This window comes from Mesoplodon bidens, assembly GCF_964165515.1.
Source record: "Mesoplodon bidens genome assembly, chromosome: 3".
Lineage (NCBI taxonomy): Eukaryota > Metazoa > Chordata > Mammalia > Artiodactyla > Ziphiidae > Mesoplodon > Mesoplodon bidens.
This window is the reverse complement of record NC_138178.1, coordinates 55,052,570-55,071,379: the sequence shown is the minus strand read 5'-3', so window position 1 is coordinate 55,071,379 and position 18,810 is coordinate 55,052,570. Positions and strand designations below refer to the sequence as shown.

The following is an 18,810-nucleotide window of genomic DNA, read 5'->3' as shown; positions in this document are numbered from 1 at the left end:
GTACAGACCTCCCCACCCCACATTCCCTGCCTCATCGACATCCCTGGCCCAAGTCCAGTGCCGTGTACTCACCCACTTTCCTATCCTTGCCCTAACCTTGCCCCTGCCCCCTCTCCAGGGCCCCAGCCCAGGCCAAAGGCAGCAGCTCTCTCTCTCTCCCCCTCCCCCAGGAATGTGTATGTTGGGAATGCAAGGACATTCTTGGTCATCGGCCCCTTCAGGTGCCATCGCCACCCCCCCGCAGTCATTTCCACTTTGTCATCTCAGCTGGTCTCCCCCACCTGTGTCACCCCCATGTGTCCCTCCCTCCACGTGCTGTTCTCATTCACACGTGTGGCACTTCCATGCTCACACCTGCCTGCACACTCTCAGTGTGTTTGTCATTTCACACTCTCACACCCCAGCTCCTGACACACACACACACACACACACACACACACACACACAGAGCTGGCCTCCACTCCCATGGTATGTGGGGCCTCTGCAGCTGACCAGGTCATTCTGTCCATCCTCCTGCCCTGGGGCTCAACTGTCTCCGTGAACAGGCTTGGAAGTCCCATTCTCAGGGGTTTTCTGTGGTTGTTCCCTCCCAGCGAGATGGGAGAGAGGGGAATTAGGAACTTAAATGCCCATTTGTTTAGCATTCCATGTGCTGTTAATCTGTCCAAATGAAAGTGATGGAGCATTTCATTTCTCTGGTGTTAATGGAAGTTTGAGGCTTGGGATTGGAGGAGAGTGGAATTGAATGTAGGGGTGAGGGGGGCTGGTACTGAGGGCTCATCCATCTCCCCGTCATTACGGGCCTTCGGCCTTCGAGGTGCAGCCAAACCTATTAGCACATTTATTTATTTAACAATTTCCTGAACAGGGAGCTCAGCTTGATTGCTTTCGGATACAAATGTCAGTCTTTTAAATAGTCATTAAAATGGAGTCCTCTCTTGGGTCTGCCTCTCTGGGGTGGAGGGATGTGAGGGCTGGCACCATCTCCCAGAGGCTAGGCTGGGGGTGGAGGGTGGGCCCCACCTGGAGGATTCTCCCCGGGGCGGGGTGGGTGTGTATGTCCCCTGCCCACTTGTTCCCTGCAGACCTCTGGCCCTACCCTCTTCCCCTTCCTCAGTCCTTCACTCACAGCTGCCCCCTCCCTGTACACCTGACCCCTCGTGACCCTTATACTTCTCTGTGCCCCCCCGCCCCAACCCCAGCCCCAGCAGAGTTTGTCCAGCACCCCCAGTCCATCTCCAGGCCGGCTGGGACCACAGCCATGTTCACCTGCCAAGCCCAGGGTGAGCCGCCCCCTCATGTGACGTGGTTGAAGAATGGACAGGTGCTGGGGCCAGGAGGCCACGTCAGGCTCAAGAATAACAACAGGCACGTGTGTGGTGGGTGTGCCGGAGTGAGTGAGGCCCAGACGGTAGGAGGCTGTGCACCTCCTACCAGGGAAGAACACTAAACTGGGGGTCTGGAGACTTGGGTTTGAGTCCCAGGTCTGCCCCTAACTTGCTGAGAGATCTCAGACAAGCCTATTGTCTTCTGGAGGGGCTCAGTTTCTCCATCTTTCAAATGGGGAGATTTGGCCAACCTCCAAGGGATACTCCGGAAGGAGGAGGGGATCTGAGGCTCTCCCTCCCCCTGCAGCACCCTGACTATTTCTGGAATCGGCCCTGAAGATGAGGCCATCTACCAGTGTATGGCCGAGAACAGCGCTGGCTCCTCTCAGGCCAGTGCCAGGCTGACTGTGCTGTGGGCCGAGGGCCTGCCCGGGCCCCCCGTCAACGTGCAGGCGGTCTCTGTGTCGTCCACTGAGGTCCGCGTGTCCTGGGCCGAGCCCCTGGTCCACACCAAGGAGATCATCGGCTATGTCCTGCACATCAGGAAGGCTGCTGGTGGGTGGGCCCCGGAGGGCAAGGCTGCCTCTGCATCCCCTTCCTCTTACTCACTGTTTCTCATCCCCCGCGATCCCACACGTGCTGACCCAACACCTTCCCTCTTTCTCCTGGCTGCACCCTGGCTGCCCTCATTTCACCAGTGTGGGTGGGATTCCCTCATGCCCCTTTAATCCCCTGCCCTACCCTTGGCCTCCCCAGACCCACCAGAGCTGGAGTATCAGGAAGCAGTCAGCAAGAGCACCTTTCAGCACCTGGTGAGCGACCTGGAGCCCTCCACTGCCTACAGCTTCTATATCAAAGCTTACACGCCCCGGGGGGCCAGCTCAGCCTCTGCCCCCACCCTGGCCAGCACTCTAGGTGAAGGTGAGGTGTGGGTGTGGAGCACAAAACCACAGACACTCAGGGTATTAGGGCAGAACCCCTGTGCACCGTTGTTCAGGTTGTGCACTGCACAGAGTGCTTCGCCCTGAGGCTGAGTCAGGGCTGGGTCTACTTGGAGGAAGGGGTGTCCTTTCCTTTTTTCTTTTTTTTTTTTTTTTTTTTTTTTTTTCTTTTTGCGGTATGCGGGCCTCTCACCGTTGTGGCCTCTCCCGTTGCGGAGCACAGGATCCGGACGCACAGGCCCAGAGGCCATGGCTCACGGGCCCAGCCGCTCCGCGGCATATGGGATCCTCCCAGACCGGGGCACGAACCCGTATCCCCTGCATCGGCAGGCGGACTCCCAACCACTGCGCCACCAGGGAGGCCCCTTTTTTCTTTTTTTTTAAAAACCTGGCAACACTTTATTTCTTTTTGGTTGCACTGCGTCTTCATTGCTGTGCACGGGCTTCAGTAGTTGTGGCACACAGGCTCAGTAGTTGTGGTACACGGGCTTAGTTGCTCCACAGCATGTAGGATCTTCCTGGACCAGGGATCGAACCCGTGTCCCCTGCATTGGCAGGCAGATTCTTAGCCACTGGACCACCAGGGAAGTCCCAGGGGTGTCGTTTTCTAATTCACATAAGGGTGCTATTTGACCAAGCAGAGGCCCTGGGTTAGAGGTCAGAGAGCGGTCAGGCTCTTGGGTTGGCGGGGGGGGGCCGTGTCTGGGTCATTGGTAGCAGGTGGAAGTGTAGAGCTTCAACCACCAAGTCCTCACATCTCGGCCTCCTTCTCCGCCCACAGCCCCCGCCCCACCCCCACTGTCGGTTCGAGTCCTGGGCAGCTCCACCCTGCAGCTGCTGTGGGAGCCCTGGCCCCGGCTGGCCCAGCACGAGGGCGGCTTCAAGCTGTTTTACCGCCCAGCAAGCAAGGCCTCCTTCACCGGCCCCATCCTGCTGCCTGGAACTGTCTCCTCTTACAACCTCAGCCAGCTCGGTGAGGCGGACACGGCTGGGGCTTGGAGAGCTGGGCAGGGTGTGGTGCCTGGTGCCAGGAGGTGGTTCACAGAGGTCTCCTCCAGTTCACCCCGGGGACAGCTGCCTGGTGGGGCCAGGGGCGGTCCCTCAGCATCCTGGCCTTCCCCCCAGACCCCACTGCAGTGTACGAGGTGAAGCTGCTCGCTTACAACCAGCATGGGGATGGCAATGCCACAGTCCGCTTCGTGTCTTTGAGGGGAGCATCTGAGAGGACAGGTGAGGGCTGGGGATGGGGTCTGACTAAAGACTGGCCCTCAGGAAGAGAGGCTGAGGAAGGAGGGGAGCAGGCATCCAGGGAAAGTAAGAGGGTATAACAGTACATGCAGCCCTGGAGAACATAGGCTTAGACCTGAGTTTGATGTTTGGCTATGTGACCTTGGGCAAGTTACTTAACCTCTCTGAGCCCCAGTTTTCTCCTTCGTAAAACAGGGATAGTAATACCCGCTTTATAGAACTGTATGGAGGATGAAATGGTCCATGTAAAGTGTTATTCCTAGTATTTGGCACAAAGTCAGTGCTCAGTAACTGGTAAAAAGAACCTAAAGGTTGGGCTGGGGTCCCATTGACAGGGGCAAATCGTATGTCGAGCAGCCGAGGGAGAAGTAACCCTCAAGGGCTGGGTGTCTGGGAGCCACAGCCCCCAACCTGCCGCTGCTTCCACCCCCAGCCCTGAGCCCACCATGTGACTGCCGGAAGGAGGAGCCCACCAACCAGACGTCTACCACAGGCATCGTCATCGGCATCCACATCGGGGTCACCTGCATCATCTTCTGTGTTCTCTTCCTCTTATTCGGCCAAAGGGGCAGGTGGGTCCTGGGCCAGGGAGAGGGGCCTGGGCCAGCATGGGGTGGGCAGGCCTGGAGCAGGAAAACCACAGGGGAGGCAGGGTTTGGGGCCCCTTGTCTCCATCCTTTTGTTCTTGCTCCTCCCACATCCCTCCCCCTAACTCTTGGCTCACCCCCTAGGGTCCTCTTGTGTAAGGATGTAGAAAACCAGCTCTCCCCTCCTCAGGGCCCCCGGAGCCAGAGGGACCCTGGCGTCCTGGCACTGAATGGGGCGGGACGGGGAGAGCGGGGCCAGCTGGGCCGAGATGGGAAACGTGTGGACATGAAGGAACTGGAGCAGCTATTCCCCCGAGCGGGGGCCGTGGGGCAGCCCGACCCCATACCTAACCCCAGACCCATGGTGAGTGCCCCCCCTCCCCCGAGCCAACCCCCTCCTTCAGGCTCCACCCTCCTCACCTTGGTCACAGGCCTTGGTCACCAGCCTCCACCAAGCTGCAGGGCTTCTCCAGGCACAAGACTGGCGGCTGGTGCTTCTCTCTGTGCCCCCGGGTCAGGCAGGGAAGCCTGGAGAATGAACCCCCGAGTGGGATTGGCTCCAGAGCCTGACCCTCTGGCTGGGGGCTCATGGGCCTGTGGCCCTCCTGCTGATGCCTGTGTGACTGACCCTTTCCCCAGCAGGACCCCGAGGCCCCTGCCCTGTGTGAGGAGACCCAGTTCTCCATGCTGCCGCTTCAGGGGTTCGGGCTTCTGGAGGAGATGACGTCGGAGGCCAAGGCCCCCTGTGTAGGCCCCCTCGCTGCCCTGCCACCCCAGGACACAGGCCCCGGCCTCCTGAGTGAAGGACCAGCCACCCTGCCAGCTCGCTCGAGACAGTAGCCAGCGTCCGGGAGGCTCTGGAGGGAGCGACCCCCCATTCTCAGGTCAAAGGCAAGATTTCTTCTGTCACGTGGGATTCGGATGGGGGCTTCCCAACATTTCTGTCCTGACTGCTCCTCTGATTGTCAAGACTTAGAGTAGCCTTGGCAGGGGACCCCCTGCAAGGACCCGGAGGGGTTCCTGCAGGAGCCCCTCCCTTGGGCCAAGGCCCCCCATCCTCTGCCTAGTACCCACATGACTTGGAACTGAAGTAACACTTTTCTTTAAAAAAAGAACAAACTTTAAAATTAAAAAAAAAAAAAAAAAAAGAGAGGGAAAGAGAAGAGAGAGAAAGGTGAATTAGACTCCAAACATGTGCCCCTGCTGTGGCTGGGCCCCTGACACTGTCACCCTCCACGACTTGTTTTCTCAGGATGGATTTTTGCTGTTTTGGCTCTCAGCACCTACCTCAGCCGGAATGAATGTCCTCAGGGGAGCGGGGCCGTGGCCTCAGCCCCCCGCCCCACAGAGCCCCAAATGTACTCCTACCTCGAGCCCCTTTAGGGGCACCCCCTCTCCCTCCCCACATTGTTGTCCAGAGTTTAGAAAAGAAAAAAAAAAGCACTTCCCCATTTCCAGGTGTGAAAGAAAATGTCTACCTCGAGGCTCGCTGGCTCCCGGGCCTGTGCTGTATCATTGGACCCTCCCTCCTGGCTCCTCACCAAGGGTGGGCTTCTCGGGGCCTGCAGAAAGAAAGATGGAATTGGTCAAAGAAAATGTGAAAAAAAAAAAAAAGCCAAAAATAAGAGGAGAATTTGTTCCTGGGAACAAAAACTAGCCACTTCCCAGCACGCTGCCAGCGCTCCGTCTTGTCTGCCTGTCCACTCCCATTTTGACCCTCTCCACCAACTCATCCTTAACTGGGACCCCCAGGACCCTCTCTGCACGTGGGCCTTGGGAGGGTGGGCTGTCACCCCACAGCCTGCCTCCTGTCCTGCCCACAGAGCCGCTGGAGCAGACTGGCCTCCGGAATGTACTGTGTGTGTGTACAAGCGGGGTGGGGGTGTCCCCAGCCCACTGTCCCATGGGACACTGCCAGCTGGACCCAGCCCCTGGACAGTGGAACAACCAATGTCAGCAGATGTGGCCGGAAGCTATTTTTCTATAAGGTGTGTTTAAGGATTTATGTTCTTGTGACTTCTTGTTTCTCTTTTCTGTTGTGTTGTTCTTTGAAAGACTTAAAGGTGAAGAAAAAAAAAAAAAAAAAAACCAAGGAAACATATACCTATTTTTGGTTACACTCAGAAACATTTTTTTAAATAGCAGAAAGAAAACTTTTTTTTAAAGGAAAAAAATGTGCATTTCTTAAGTATGAGATTAGACTATAAAGTCCCTGACCCCCAACCCTCTAGGGACCCCCACCCCCAACTTTAGTGAATTAGCTGAAGAAGGTACACTTGGTGGTGTTTTCCTGGAAGACTGCAGTTTCATCTGTGTGGACTCGGGGAAGGTTATCGTCCCTTCTCCCCAGTACTGGGCCTGAGCCCAAGGCGCCTCAGACCTCCCAGGCAGTGCCCCTTTGTCCCTGCAGCGACTTCTCTGCATCTCCTTTCATCCTGGAACCCCCTCTCCCAAGGGAAGTGTGGGTCTGGGGGAGGGGGGCCACCTGGCCTGTCTTGCGTTTTATCACACTCATTTTGACTGAATAAAAGTCCTGTTGCCAAAGTGGATCTTGGGTGTTTTGGTGGCTGTGTCAGGTCCTGGGGGAGGGGTGGGAGTGCTGGGATTAGGGGAGCCAGGGTGGCGAGCCAGGTGGACCCTGACAGGGTCAGAGCCCCTGGTGATAACAGCAGACCCCGGGGTACTACTTACAGGCACCGTGCATGCTGGGTCTTCTCCACAGGTGGGGAGGCTGCCTAGGTCCTCACAACCCCCTGGGAGGTCGATGTTGTAGTTATCATCATTTCCTCTTACAGATGATGAAACCGAGAAAGGATAAGAGAAATGAAGGAAACATCCTAAATCTCACACTGCCAGTCTCAGCAGGATCAGAGTTTGTGTCCGGGCCAGGTCGCCAGGTTCCAGAGTCTGCATTCTGACCACTGCTTGTGCCTCCTTAGCTGGCAGTCCGAGACCAGTCCTTTGGCCCTATAGTGACAGGCCACCAGTATTGAGCCAGCTGCTGGGCGGGGCTATATGCTTTTCATGCACTGTCTGTGAGAAAGGACTGTTTTCCTCCCCATCCTGAAGCTGAGGAAACTGGGGCTCTGACTGTGTGACTGTCTTCAGAGCACACAGCCAGACCCCTGGCCAGCCCTCTTTATTCCTCCCTGTCCTCTCTTCAGTCCAGGCTCCTGAAGCCAGGTATCTGGGGCTGCCAAGGCTGAGGATAGACCACGAGAGACTTGGCTTAAAGGTGTTGTGCTGACAAAGATCAGGAGGTCTCAGCGGGCCTCAAGCTTAGTAAGAGGCAATGGTGTAATGCAACTGCTTAGACTGTCAGTGTCCCCTCTGCTGCTGAAATGGAAAGCCAGAGCTCACCCCTGGGAGGCTCTGCAAGTCTGGAGGGTGGGGTTCTATACCCAGAGGCATCTTTTGAGAGGATAGTGGTTTGCAAGCTGGGTTCTCCAGCTCTGGCTAGGGGCCTGGGGGAGCCTCTCCCTGCCCACCCTCACCTAGAGCAGCTCTATTTTACCTGTCTTACATGTTAGACTCCACATGAGATTTCATTTGAAAACAGGATACTGCTCCTAAAAGAAACATTTGAAAGCCCCTGGCCTGGCACTTCTGGAAGAGGCCAGAAGGGGTGGTTGGGGCCAATGTCAGACCAAAAACAGTGATGGTGCTGTGGATGCTGAGCTGAGAAAGAGAAGCCTGAGACTGCCATGGTGCCTGTCCTGAGTCTTGGGGGAAGTGGTTGATTCATTTTCCCAGAGGAAAGAACTAAGTTCACATGTAGACATAATACCTCACCTTTCTTTACACAGAACTCCACAAACACAGGAATTGTTCATCAACCTAAGCCATCCAAGGACCACCTGGGGAGGTGATGTGTTGTCATGTGGTGGAGCAGACAGTGAGGGGATGGGAGAGCAGACCAGGTAACTTCCAGTGCCCCGTCCCTCCAGAGTCCAAGATGCTAGTACCTCCCCCAGGGAGGGACCCCGAAACCTTTAAAAACCACCTAATATGACTCATGTAGATGTATGCAAATTGCACACAAATCACATGCAAATACAGGAAGGGCCTATTCTAACAAGGCCCTGAACTAGGCTACGGTAAAGGGAGAAGCAGGGTTCCAATTAGTAAGTTTAGCAGAAATTGGTATCAGCTGAGTGGCCCAGCTGGAATCTGGGTCCTGAGGTCTCAAACGATCCAGCAGCCTCAGGCTGAATACTGTGCTCCCCGCTCAACACGCGCGCGCGCACACACACACGCGCACACGCACACACACACACGAGTCTTTGGGCAGAAATCAGCAGCAGCCAGGGCTTGCAACCTGCTCCAATTACCTAACGCTCTGTAACAAAGCACCCCACAAGTCAGTGGTTTAACCTAACATCTCTTCTGCTCAGAAATCTGCAGTTTGGGCGGGGCCCAGCAGGAATAGCTGTCTCTGCTCCACTGAGGCAGTTTGAAGCCTGGGGGCTGGAATCATCTGAAGGCTCAATGGTCTCACGTCTGGTGGCTGACGCTGGCCCTCGGCCCCGTCACCTACCTGTGGCCTCTCCATGGGCCTGGGCTGCCTCACAGCCTGGTGGTGGCTGGGAGCCAGGGATCAGCGTCCTGAGAGAGAGAGAGCCAGGCGGAAACTCCCTCATCATTTAGAACCTAGCCCTGGACGACCCACAGTGCCACTGCCGTGTTCTGTTCTTGAGGAGCAAATCTCTAAGGCCGGCAGATTCCAGGGAGGAGAGTTAGGTTCCGCCTTGGGATGGGAGTAGCGTCAAAGACGTTGTGGACTTGTCTGACCACGGGACCACTTTGGGGGGACAGGTGGAGAACAAATGTGAACTGGGAGGCTGGGCAGTGGGAAGGCTCCCCACCATGGCCCTGGGGTGTGATGGGAGGGGCGCAGGATGACAAGGGGTGCTCCCAACTCCTAGCCAAGCCCTGTTTGTGGGTCTCATCCCTATGATTAGTGAAGATTGGTCTGGGGGGCGGGGGCAGTCCTGAGGTCACAGGGAGGGAGGACCACGCCCCTGTGCACACCTAGCAGGGGCCCCTCTTCACTGCCGGCTCCATCTCCTAGTGCAGTGAGGGGTGAGGGACCCAGGAGAGCTGGTGCTAACCTGAGATCCCCACCCACCAGGGACGGTAGACCCAGAATGACCCCAAAATGACAGAGGTCGAAGGGACCACTGGCCCCCTTGTGAGACGGACAAGGTAACTGAGAGCCATGAGGTGCAGGAGTTGCTCAAGATCCCAGAGAAGTTAGAGGCAGAGGCAGGGTGGAAGACAGGACAGCCACGCCCCACCTGGAGCCCTGTGCATTCAACACAGTCAGGCCACAGTAGGGTGCTCGGTACTAGACTGAGCCCCAGAGCCCCGAGGGAGGGGAGAGGGAAAAGAATGGGGCTGGGGGTATGTGAACATGGAGACGAGGGGTGGGGCAGTGAGGAGAGTAGTCACCCTGCTCAGGACAGGGTTGGGGGAAGCTGGGCTGGCAGCAGGAAGGGGGCAGTGGGAGCAACCAAGGATGAGGGGCCTGTCCTGAGCTGAGTTCAGGCTAGAGTCAGGGAGTGGGACATCTAGACCCATGCCCCTCCCACAAAGAGGTATTACAGGGACTGCTCCCCTGGGCCCTCATGGAGCCACCTGGGTCAGGGAGGTGGGGGCGGGAGAGGCTGAGAGGAGGGCCCAAGGAGGAGCCAGGCTGACCAGGAAGGATAGGGCCTTGCTCCTTGAGCTCAAGAGGGGTGTAGTTGAAACAGGAGCTCCCAAGTTCACAGGTAGCCTGTTGGTCACCCTGTGCTATGTTCCTGTTGTCAAGATGCAGGGACTGGCCCTGCCATCCCTCCAAAATGCCCACAGCCTGGCCCGACTCTGGATTAGGCAATAGTTTCTTTGATATGACGCCAAAAGAACAATCAACAAAAGAAAAAAATAGATTGAACACGATCAAAATGTAAAACTTTTGTGGTTCAAATGACACCATCAAGAAGACAAAAGACCACAAAATGGAGAAAATATTTGCAAATCACATCTCTGATAAGGGGCTTGTATCTAGAAAGTATAAAGATGGGAATTCCCTGGCGGTCCAGTGATTAGGTCTCAGTGCTCCCACTGCCATGGACCCAGGTTCGATCCCTGGTTGGGGAACTAAGGTCCCACAAGCCAGACGACACAGTCAAAAAAAAAAAAAAAGAATGTGTAAAGAACCCTTATAACTCAATAATAGAGACAAGTATCCCAATGGACAAAGGATCTGAATAGACATTTCTCCAAAGATACACAAATGGCCAATAAGCACATGAAAGAAATAAAAAGTAAAACCACAATGAGACACAATGGTGATGTCTCAATGAAACATCATTGTACAATGACACTCTCACACACTGCTGGTGGGAATGGAAAATAGTACAGACAGACACCCTCACACACTGCTGGTGGGAATGAAAAACAGTACAGCTGCTGTGAAAAACAATTTGTCAGCTCCTCAAGAGGGTGAACATACAGTTACTATATGACCCAGAAATTCCATTTCTAGGTATATAAACAAGAAAAATGAAAACATGTATATACAAAAACTTGTACAGCAATGTTCATAGCTGCATTATCCATAATAGATAAAAAGTGGAAACAACCTAAATGTCCATCAGCTGATGAGTGGATAAACAAAATGTTGTATAACCATACAATAGGATTTTATTTAGCAGTAAAATGGATAAACCTTGAAAACATTATGCTAAGTGAGAGAAGTCAGTTACAAAAGACCATATATTATATGATTCTATTTACATGAAATGTCCAGATAGGCAAATCGATAGAGACAGAAAGATGATTAGTTGTTGCCTAGGGCTGAGGGCTAGAAGTGGGGGGATGGGTAGTAACTGCCAATGGGTAACAGGGCTTCTTTTGGGGGTGATGAAAATGTTCTAAAATTGATTGTGGTGATGATCGCATAACTCTGTGGGTATATTAAAAACCATTGAATTGCACATTTTAATGAGTGCATTGTATGGTTTGTGAATTACAACTTGAAAAAGCTGTTGTTAAAAAAAAAAAAGAAAAAAAGGAGTGCCTGACAGGACTCAGTTCATTTAAGTGAAGAGTTCAGTTTGTGTTCAAATGATCCCATTGTTACAGGCAGAGAAACTGGGGTGGGCAGAGCAAAGTGACCCAAAGCGGAAGGGGTTGGTGAACGAGACAAAGAAGAAAGTGAGCTTGAAGGGATCTCTACTCCTAGCCTGGCCTCCCTGGAGCTGGGGGGAGCCTCTGGATGCAGCATCCCATCCAGCAATCTCTGCGCTCCTGGGACAAGGGCTGTGACTGGAGCATTTTGCTGCCACCCTGTGGACTTAGCGAGGATTACAGCTACAGGGATGAAAGCCTGATCTCAACCCACGTCTGACTGAAGCTTGCAGTTAAGATGCGCTCAGCCCCACACAGGAGAGACAGACTCAGCCCTCGGTGAGCTGACAATATGGGCTTGAATTTAAAAAACTGCAGTTTATCCAAGTACTTGCTTGGATGGGTACCGGCAAGCTGTGGAAGCAGAAGAAGATGTGATTCATTGAAGGCCAGGATTAAGGAAGACTTCAAAGAAGAGTGGAGAAGAGGGAAAGGACACCCAAGGCTGAAGGCAGAGGGTAAGCAAAGCGCAGGTAAGATCACAGAGCAGCCAGGAGGCTATCATTTGCTGCATGGAGGCTGGCATTTAGTAGATACTCAATAAATGTATGAATGAACGATTACTAGATTTCCAGAGCGTATGCTTTTTGCATTTCTGATGTATCTGAGGAAAGCCTTATGTGGCTTTCCAGGTGGACAGGGAAGTAGCAAGAAGGCCAAATAGCCTGCAGTTTCCTCAGGGAAGGGAAAGAGCCTCTATGGAGTCCTTGTGCCACAGTGATAATGATTCCTCTGTTATTACTTCTTGTGACGTTTAACAGAACACCTCCACATTACCTCCTGTGAGTCTTCTCACAGCCTTGTAGTGAGCAGGACTGCACTTCCTGTCATCCTTCCATTTAACAGATGAGGAAACGGAGGCCCAGAGATGTGAGGTGGTGGAACTGGGGCTTGAACCTGGGCCTCCTTTTTCTAAGCCCATGCTGGCTGCTGACTGAGGACAAGGCAGGGTGGGGGAACATGGGGGGAGGAATGGTCTAAACTGGCGGATACGGAGATTTTCTTCTCAAACACTGAGGAAAGATCCAGTAATGTCAGACCCTGAAGAGGAGGGCTGAGGAGTTGGGGCATGTCCGAAAATGCATGTTGGGTCAGGAACCTGCCGTAGCTCCCCAGTGCCCCTGGAACGGTCCAATGTCTTTAGCTTAGCATTCAAGGTCCTCTCACAAGAGGTGATGTGACCCAATGGTTAACAGCATGGGTTAACTGGTTTATGATCCCCACTCAGCCACTGACTGGCTGTGTGACCCAGAGGATGTCCCTTAACCTCTGGTGCCATTGTTTCCTTTTCCATAAACTATGGACAAGCATAGCACATACTTCATAGGTTGTTGAGAGCAGTAAAGAAGTCAGTTATGAAAAGCAGTCAGAACTGTGCTTGCTATTATTATTATTATTATTAATCAGAGCAGAGCCTAATTTTCTGTCTGTCATCCACACCAATCCTCCAAGCTGGGCTCCTGGCTTCTCCAGAACATGCCAGGCAGTGGTGCCTCCAGGCCTTTCTACAAGCTGTTCCTTCATCCTAGAATGAGACTGTTCGATCATCTCTTCTTTCCAGATCCTTCCAAACATCACCTCCTCCCAATCCTCCCTGATCCTCTCTGACTAGAACCACCTCTCCTTCCTCTGCATCCTCTCATACAGAACTATTTCTTTCTGTAGCATAAAATGCACATGATGTGTGTCAGTCGTGCCTGCTTGGAGAACTTAGGATGTGAGCTTCCTAAGGACAGGTGTTGGTTTCTTATCTCTTTATGACCCTCCTGTGCTGCCATGGAGCAGCACTAAATACTCAATAAATGCTTGAGTATTTAGAAAGCAGGAAAGCAAAGAGGGAGGGACGGAGAAAGAAAAGATGAAGAGAAAGAAGGAGGGAGAGATGAAAGGTGGACTAGAGAGGAAACCGAGAGACACCTGAAGAGAAACCAGCTCCATTCAGCTTCCAACCACTTCAGGGAAAAGAATGCTGTGACTGGAGACTTTGGGTCATTTGCAACTCTTCCTTGGGTCTCCTTTTCATCCCTTGAGCCATGGCATTGGAACAGACTTCGAAAACCTCAGGGACTTCCCTGGTGGTGCAGTGGTAAAGACTCCATGTTCCTAATGCAGGGGACCTGGGTTCCATCCCTGGTCAGGGAACTAGATCCCGCATGCCACAACTAAGGAGCCTGCCTGCTGCAACTGAGACCCAGCACAACCAAATAAATAAATAAATAAATATTTTTAAAAACCCAAAAAACCGGAAACCTCAAAGTGGCTCTGGACTTGCTCTTTAGCCCCTCTGAAGCTCAATTTCCTCATCTGTAATAGAGATAATAATGGTACTTATCTAATTGGGTTGTTACGAGGATCAAATGAAAAAATAACTGGAAAATCCCTGGCACCTGGTCCATGGTAAGCACTCAATAAATGCTGTGTATTATGATGGTGATGGTTCGGTGATTCTAAGAATTCCAGACCTGTCAGAATAAAGGGCCGAGCACTGCTGGGGAGGGGCCGTGCTTCCTAAGCTTGGAGAGATGCCTATTGTCCTAGAGCTGGGCCCAGTGGTCACATAGAGGTCACACCGTGTCGTGTTTTCTCCCAGGCCTTCCCACGGGCGCCACCCCCAACTCCCCCTAACAAGACACACAATAAAGACTCCTGATTGCTTGATGAAAGGAAGCGGATACACAATTCATTTCAACTTTAGACCTAACCACCCCGCAACCTTTCAAAAAGAATTGCGCACCCTATTCCAATTTACACACTGAACCCACATGGAATTTTCCAGCGGGTTCCGAAGCCTTTGAAGTGACCAGACCAGACTATTGATTTATTTCCAACTAACCTCTCTCTTTGAACCCAGAAGGGTCAAGGTTAATTATATAATAAAACACACTGTGCCCAGCTGCCCCCTCTGCGGGTGCAGGGAACCCCCAGACCTTTCCGAGGCTGTGAGAGGAGGATCGTGTTTCTGATCCCTTCCTCGCATTCATTTCCTTTATCAGGGCCCATTAAGAGGAAGAAAAAAAAACCCTACCCCCTCATTTCCTCCCTGAGAGAGAAATTTTAATTTGCTGGAAACCAACAAAAGGGATCTAAGTTACATTTCCAGGCTGCACCCTGCAGCTCTTAAATCTTGCTGGGAGCACCTATTCTGGAGCCGGTTGGGGAAGGGGGTGGGGTAGGGGAGGGAAGCAAAGGGGTGCAGACCCCGGAGTCTGCCTCTCCCACACAGGGGGAAGGGAGCCCCAGAGGGCCTGACTCAGCGGATGCTTCCAGCGTGGCCACGTCCCCATTAAGCCTTCTTTGCCCATTGAAGTGAGTTAACCCACCAGCCACAGCTTCTCCTGTGTGAGCTCAATTCCCACTTTCCCAGATGATGGAACAGGCTCTGAGTGGTCTCAAAACTGGTCCCACTTATCACAGGTAGGAAGTGGCAGGGCCAGGACTGCAATCCAAGATTTTGTTCTCCTTGTAAAACAATGGATTCTTCCCACCCACCCCCATCCTCCCACCCCAGGGAAACAATGTAAATGTTCTTCTCATTTCCATCGTTTAAAGAAAGAAGATTCAAAACTGTTATCTAATATACAGTCCATTGTCAAATGTCCCCAATTGTGCCAACAATGTCCCCCTCACCCGTGTTTTCCCCATCCAGGATTCAGAGACTCGCCCACTCCCTTGGTTATCCTGACTCTTTCCTCTCCCTTCTTCTAGAACAGCACCAACCTTTCCTGTTTTTCCTGACACTGATGTTTCTGAAGAAACAAGGTCAGCTGTCTTGCAGAGTGACCCACATGTGGATTTATGTTTCCTCCTGACAATTTAGAGTGTCCTGTTTTTCTCAAACTCAGGTTCGGCCACTCGTTGCTCAAGAATCCAATACTGAGAGACAAGTGTCAGGTAAAAAGGAAAGAGGCTTTACTGAGGAAGCTGGCAACCCTGGGGAGAAGGTGGACTCATGTCCCAGAGAACCAACTCCCCAGGTTTTGCTCGGAAATTATATAGGGAAAAGAGGAAGGGGCTACATGCTGGGGAGAGGGTTGTGGGGTGTGTGATCAGCTCGTGGACCTTCTTCTGATTGCTTGGTGGTGAAGTAACTGGGAATCAACATCATCAACCTTCAGGTTCCAACCAGTCTGGGGTCTATGTGCCTGTGAACAGCAGACAGTTAACTTCTCACACCTGGTGGGGGTTTCAGTCTCTGCAAAACAGCTCAAAGGATGTGGCTCAGGATATTATCCCTAGCCCTTGAGGAGGAACTAAAGGTTCTTGACTTTGTTTAATGGCTAAACTATTATTGTTTTGTCTTATTTGACTGTTTTCCTTTGCTTCTGCATTTTCCTCACTTCTCTGATTAAATGTATTCTTTGGAACTGGGGGAAGGCCTGGAGGCTAAAGTTTTTCTACAGACAAGCAGCAGGCAGAGGACAGGGTGGGAGGGGAAGCCACATAGGCTCCAGCTCAGTTACAGTATGTAGGGCATCATATCTGGAGGCCCATGGGGCCAGCTGTTTTTGGCAAGGGACCCAGGATTTCCAGCTCCAAGGCCAATGCTTATTCTCAGCCTCCTGGGGGCTTCCTGGTTTGCAGGGAAGGAGTGTGAATGGTTCCACCTGGGGGCGCTGTCAGCACTGGCCACCAGAGAAGCTCGTTCTCTGGGATTCTTCCAGCCCCACAGGTTGCAACCTTGAACCTTGGGAAGAAGCCTACCCATCGTGGCCTGAGATGCATTTGCCCAATTCTTCTCTCTGGAATGTTACTAAGGTTGTGTCAAGGCTTCATACCTCCATGAGGCTGTCGTGACTCTAAGGCAGAACCAATGCTCCCTCCTTTCTGCTTCCGCAGCCCCGTGTTTCTGCCTCATTGCATGACTTGTCTCAATGTAGCAGAGACCACCATTGATGGGGCTTGCTGAACAGCCTGGAAGAGGTGCTGGAGGATCAATTATTTTACATGTCATATTCTAAAGAGTCCTGAATATTCTCTTTGACCATCTTCCTCCTTATTATCTCATGGCTTCACCTTCACCTCCAAACCTCTCTCTCTCCCCAACTCCAGTCTATAGTGGATTTTCTCTTATTCTTGCCCATATCCCTCCTCCCTCTGGATCAATTTGGTTCTTCTTCAAGTAGCTCTATGCCTTTCAATTTTTTAAAATTAATTTAAGGGACTTCCCTGGTGGTCCAGTAGTTAAGAATCCACCTTCCAGTGCAGGGGATGCGGGTTCGATCCCTGCTCGGGGAACTGAGGTCCCATATGCCGCGGGACAACTAAGCCTGCGCGCTCTAGAGCCCACGTGCCACAACTAGAGAGCCCGCGTGCCACAACCACTGAGCCCATGTGCCACAATGAAGATCCCGCAACTAAGACCTGATGCAGCCAAATAAATAAATATTTTAAAAAATAAAAATAGGGCTTCCCTGGTGGCGCAGTGGTTGAGAGTCCGCCTGACGATGCAGGGGACACGGGTTCGTGGCCCGGTCCAGGAAGATCCCACATGCTGCGTAGCGGCTGGGCCCATGAGCCATGGCCGCTGAGCCTGCGCGTCCGGAGCCTGTGCTCCGCAACGGGAGAGGCCACAACAGTGAGAGGCCCGCGTACCGCAAAATAAATAAATAAATAAAAATAAAAAATAAAACTCAGGTCTCCCAACTTTCAGTCCCAAACATGTAGAAAACTATTGGCATAGAGATAATACCTGTAAGAATGTGAACTCCCTGGAACACCCATCAATATTTTTAATATAGAGTAGTTAACCTCTTAAAAATAAATAAATAAATAAAAATAATTTAAGTTAAATAAGCAATACACAAAAACATTCTCACTGTTAAAAAAAAAAGTAAAATATTATGGAGGTCCCCCCTCAACTGCCCCAAGCCCAGTCCCTCTCCCAGGGGTAATCATTGCTGTTGCATGGTATGGTATCCTCCCAGGCCTTTTTCCATGGAATTATAGATTTCCATATGCACTCAAGAAAAATATATGGTATACTAAATAATGCCATTTATATTTTCTGTTTCCAATTTTTGGTGCTGTAGTGGACACCCTTGCACTGTCTCCCTGTATTCACCAGTGTGTGTTTCTCTAGAGTAGGAATGAGAGGATTTGCTGGGTCTTGGGGCACAGGCCTGTGGAATGACCACCCTGCGTGACTGTGTGTCCTTACTGTCTGCCTGCAGACCTTGAGAGGACTGGGCCTGTTTCTGTCTTGTACAGGCAATTTCCTTCCCTCCCAAGGCAGCTTTGCAGATCAGAGAGCATCCTGGGAACTTTGCCCATCGGTCAATGCCCAGTTCAGTCCCAACAAGCCCCATCTATCAATCTTAGCTGATTTAGAAAGGATTTACTCTCTAAGTATTGCAGCTGTTTTCAGGTTGGAATGATCTGTTTTCTGACCTGGCCTCCTTCTCCAGTTTGTCGGTGTCCTACCTTCTCTCTGTCCCTTGGTCCCTCTCCATTTCCCTGACACCCCTTCCCCACATACTTGCCTCTCTGACCCTCCAATCCTCCTCAGCCAGGCTGGACAGTAGCCCCGGAGCTGGGGCTGGGAATGAACATGCAGCCCCCAGGCCAAGGCCCCGCTTGAGTCCCCACACTTTGCTTCTGCCCGAAGTGGGCACAGGAGTCCCGCCCGCCTCTGCCGTCATGCCTCACAGCAACCCTGCAAATGTTGTGGCCTGTGTATGTATTATTTATTCAAGAACATTATATGTTTAAAAAAATCTAAATCACAAAGCAAAAAGTAATGGCACCATAATGAAATTGTCAGGTAATACAAAGAAAACATCTGCATAAAAATACTTAGCATAGAAAAATTTCAATTAAAAATAAAACGTGTCTCTTTTCACATTCCTACTGTTCTCTTAACTGAGATCTTCTTCTTTTTTCCCTTTTGTTTTGATTCAGATCAATGGAGAGAGCCAGTGCCTGATTTTAGTAATGGACGATAGCCTCCCTTATATGGCACAGACTAGATGCCACACACCCATGTTGACACACTTAAAACTAAGCTTATGAGGTAGGTACTACTATCATTATGTCTGCTCATGGATGAAATATTTCAGGCACAGAGAAGTTAAGTGACTTGCTTGAGGTCACACAGCTAGGAAGTAGAAAAGCTGGTATCAGAACACAGACAGGGTGGCTCCAGTGCTAGGATGGTAACCACTGTACTACACTGCCTCAGCCTTAATGTGGGCAACTCCCACCCCCCAATTAGGCACATATGTTTGTTTTCCAACGCACTATTCTTATTCTGATATTTCACTTGAATCTCTCAATATGAGGGAAGGGAAGACCCAGCTTATGGGCCAGCACAATGCCCCGCACCCAGCCTCACAGACAGACCCCAAGAAATGGTAGCTTGTGACCAAGGGCAGAGATGTGGGTAGGTCCCCAGACTTGGCCGTGCTGTGTAGCATGCAGTACTTGGCGGTGTGTGTGCATGAAGCTGTGCATGAATGCGTGAATGTGTGAGCATGCGCACATGCATGTTTGTGCATGTGTGTGTTTGCATGCACGTGCATGGTGTGTGTGTGTAGG

The 18,810-nt window shown here is 51.9% G+C and overlaps 1 protein-coding gene across 1 annotated transcript in view; it reads left to right on the top strand.

Moving 5' to 3' along the window:
• IGDCC3 (immunoglobulin superfamily DCC subclass member 3) overlaps positions 1–4,944 on the top strand; it is a gene marked incomplete at both ends in the record, with an annotated part of 41,814 nt that extends 36,870 nt beyond the window's left edge. The window contains 8 exons of the mRNA XM_081228241.1: positions 1,203–1,374; positions 1,636–1,883; positions 2,085–2,249; positions 3,051–3,242; positions 3,395–3,499; positions 3,951–4,089; positions 4,249–4,468; positions 4,744–4,944. Of these exons, the coding sequence (XP_081084367.1) occupies positions 1,203–1,374; positions 1,636–1,883; positions 2,085–2,249; positions 3,051–3,242; positions 3,395–3,499; positions 3,951–4,089; positions 4,249–4,468; positions 4,744–4,944 (1,442 nt within the window). The remainder of the gene's footprint in view (positions 1–1,202; positions 1,375–1,635; positions 1,884–2,084; positions 2,250–3,050; positions 3,243–3,394; positions 3,500–3,950; positions 4,090–4,248; positions 4,469–4,743) is intronic.
• Positions 4,945–18,810: the final 13,866 nt, after the last annotated feature.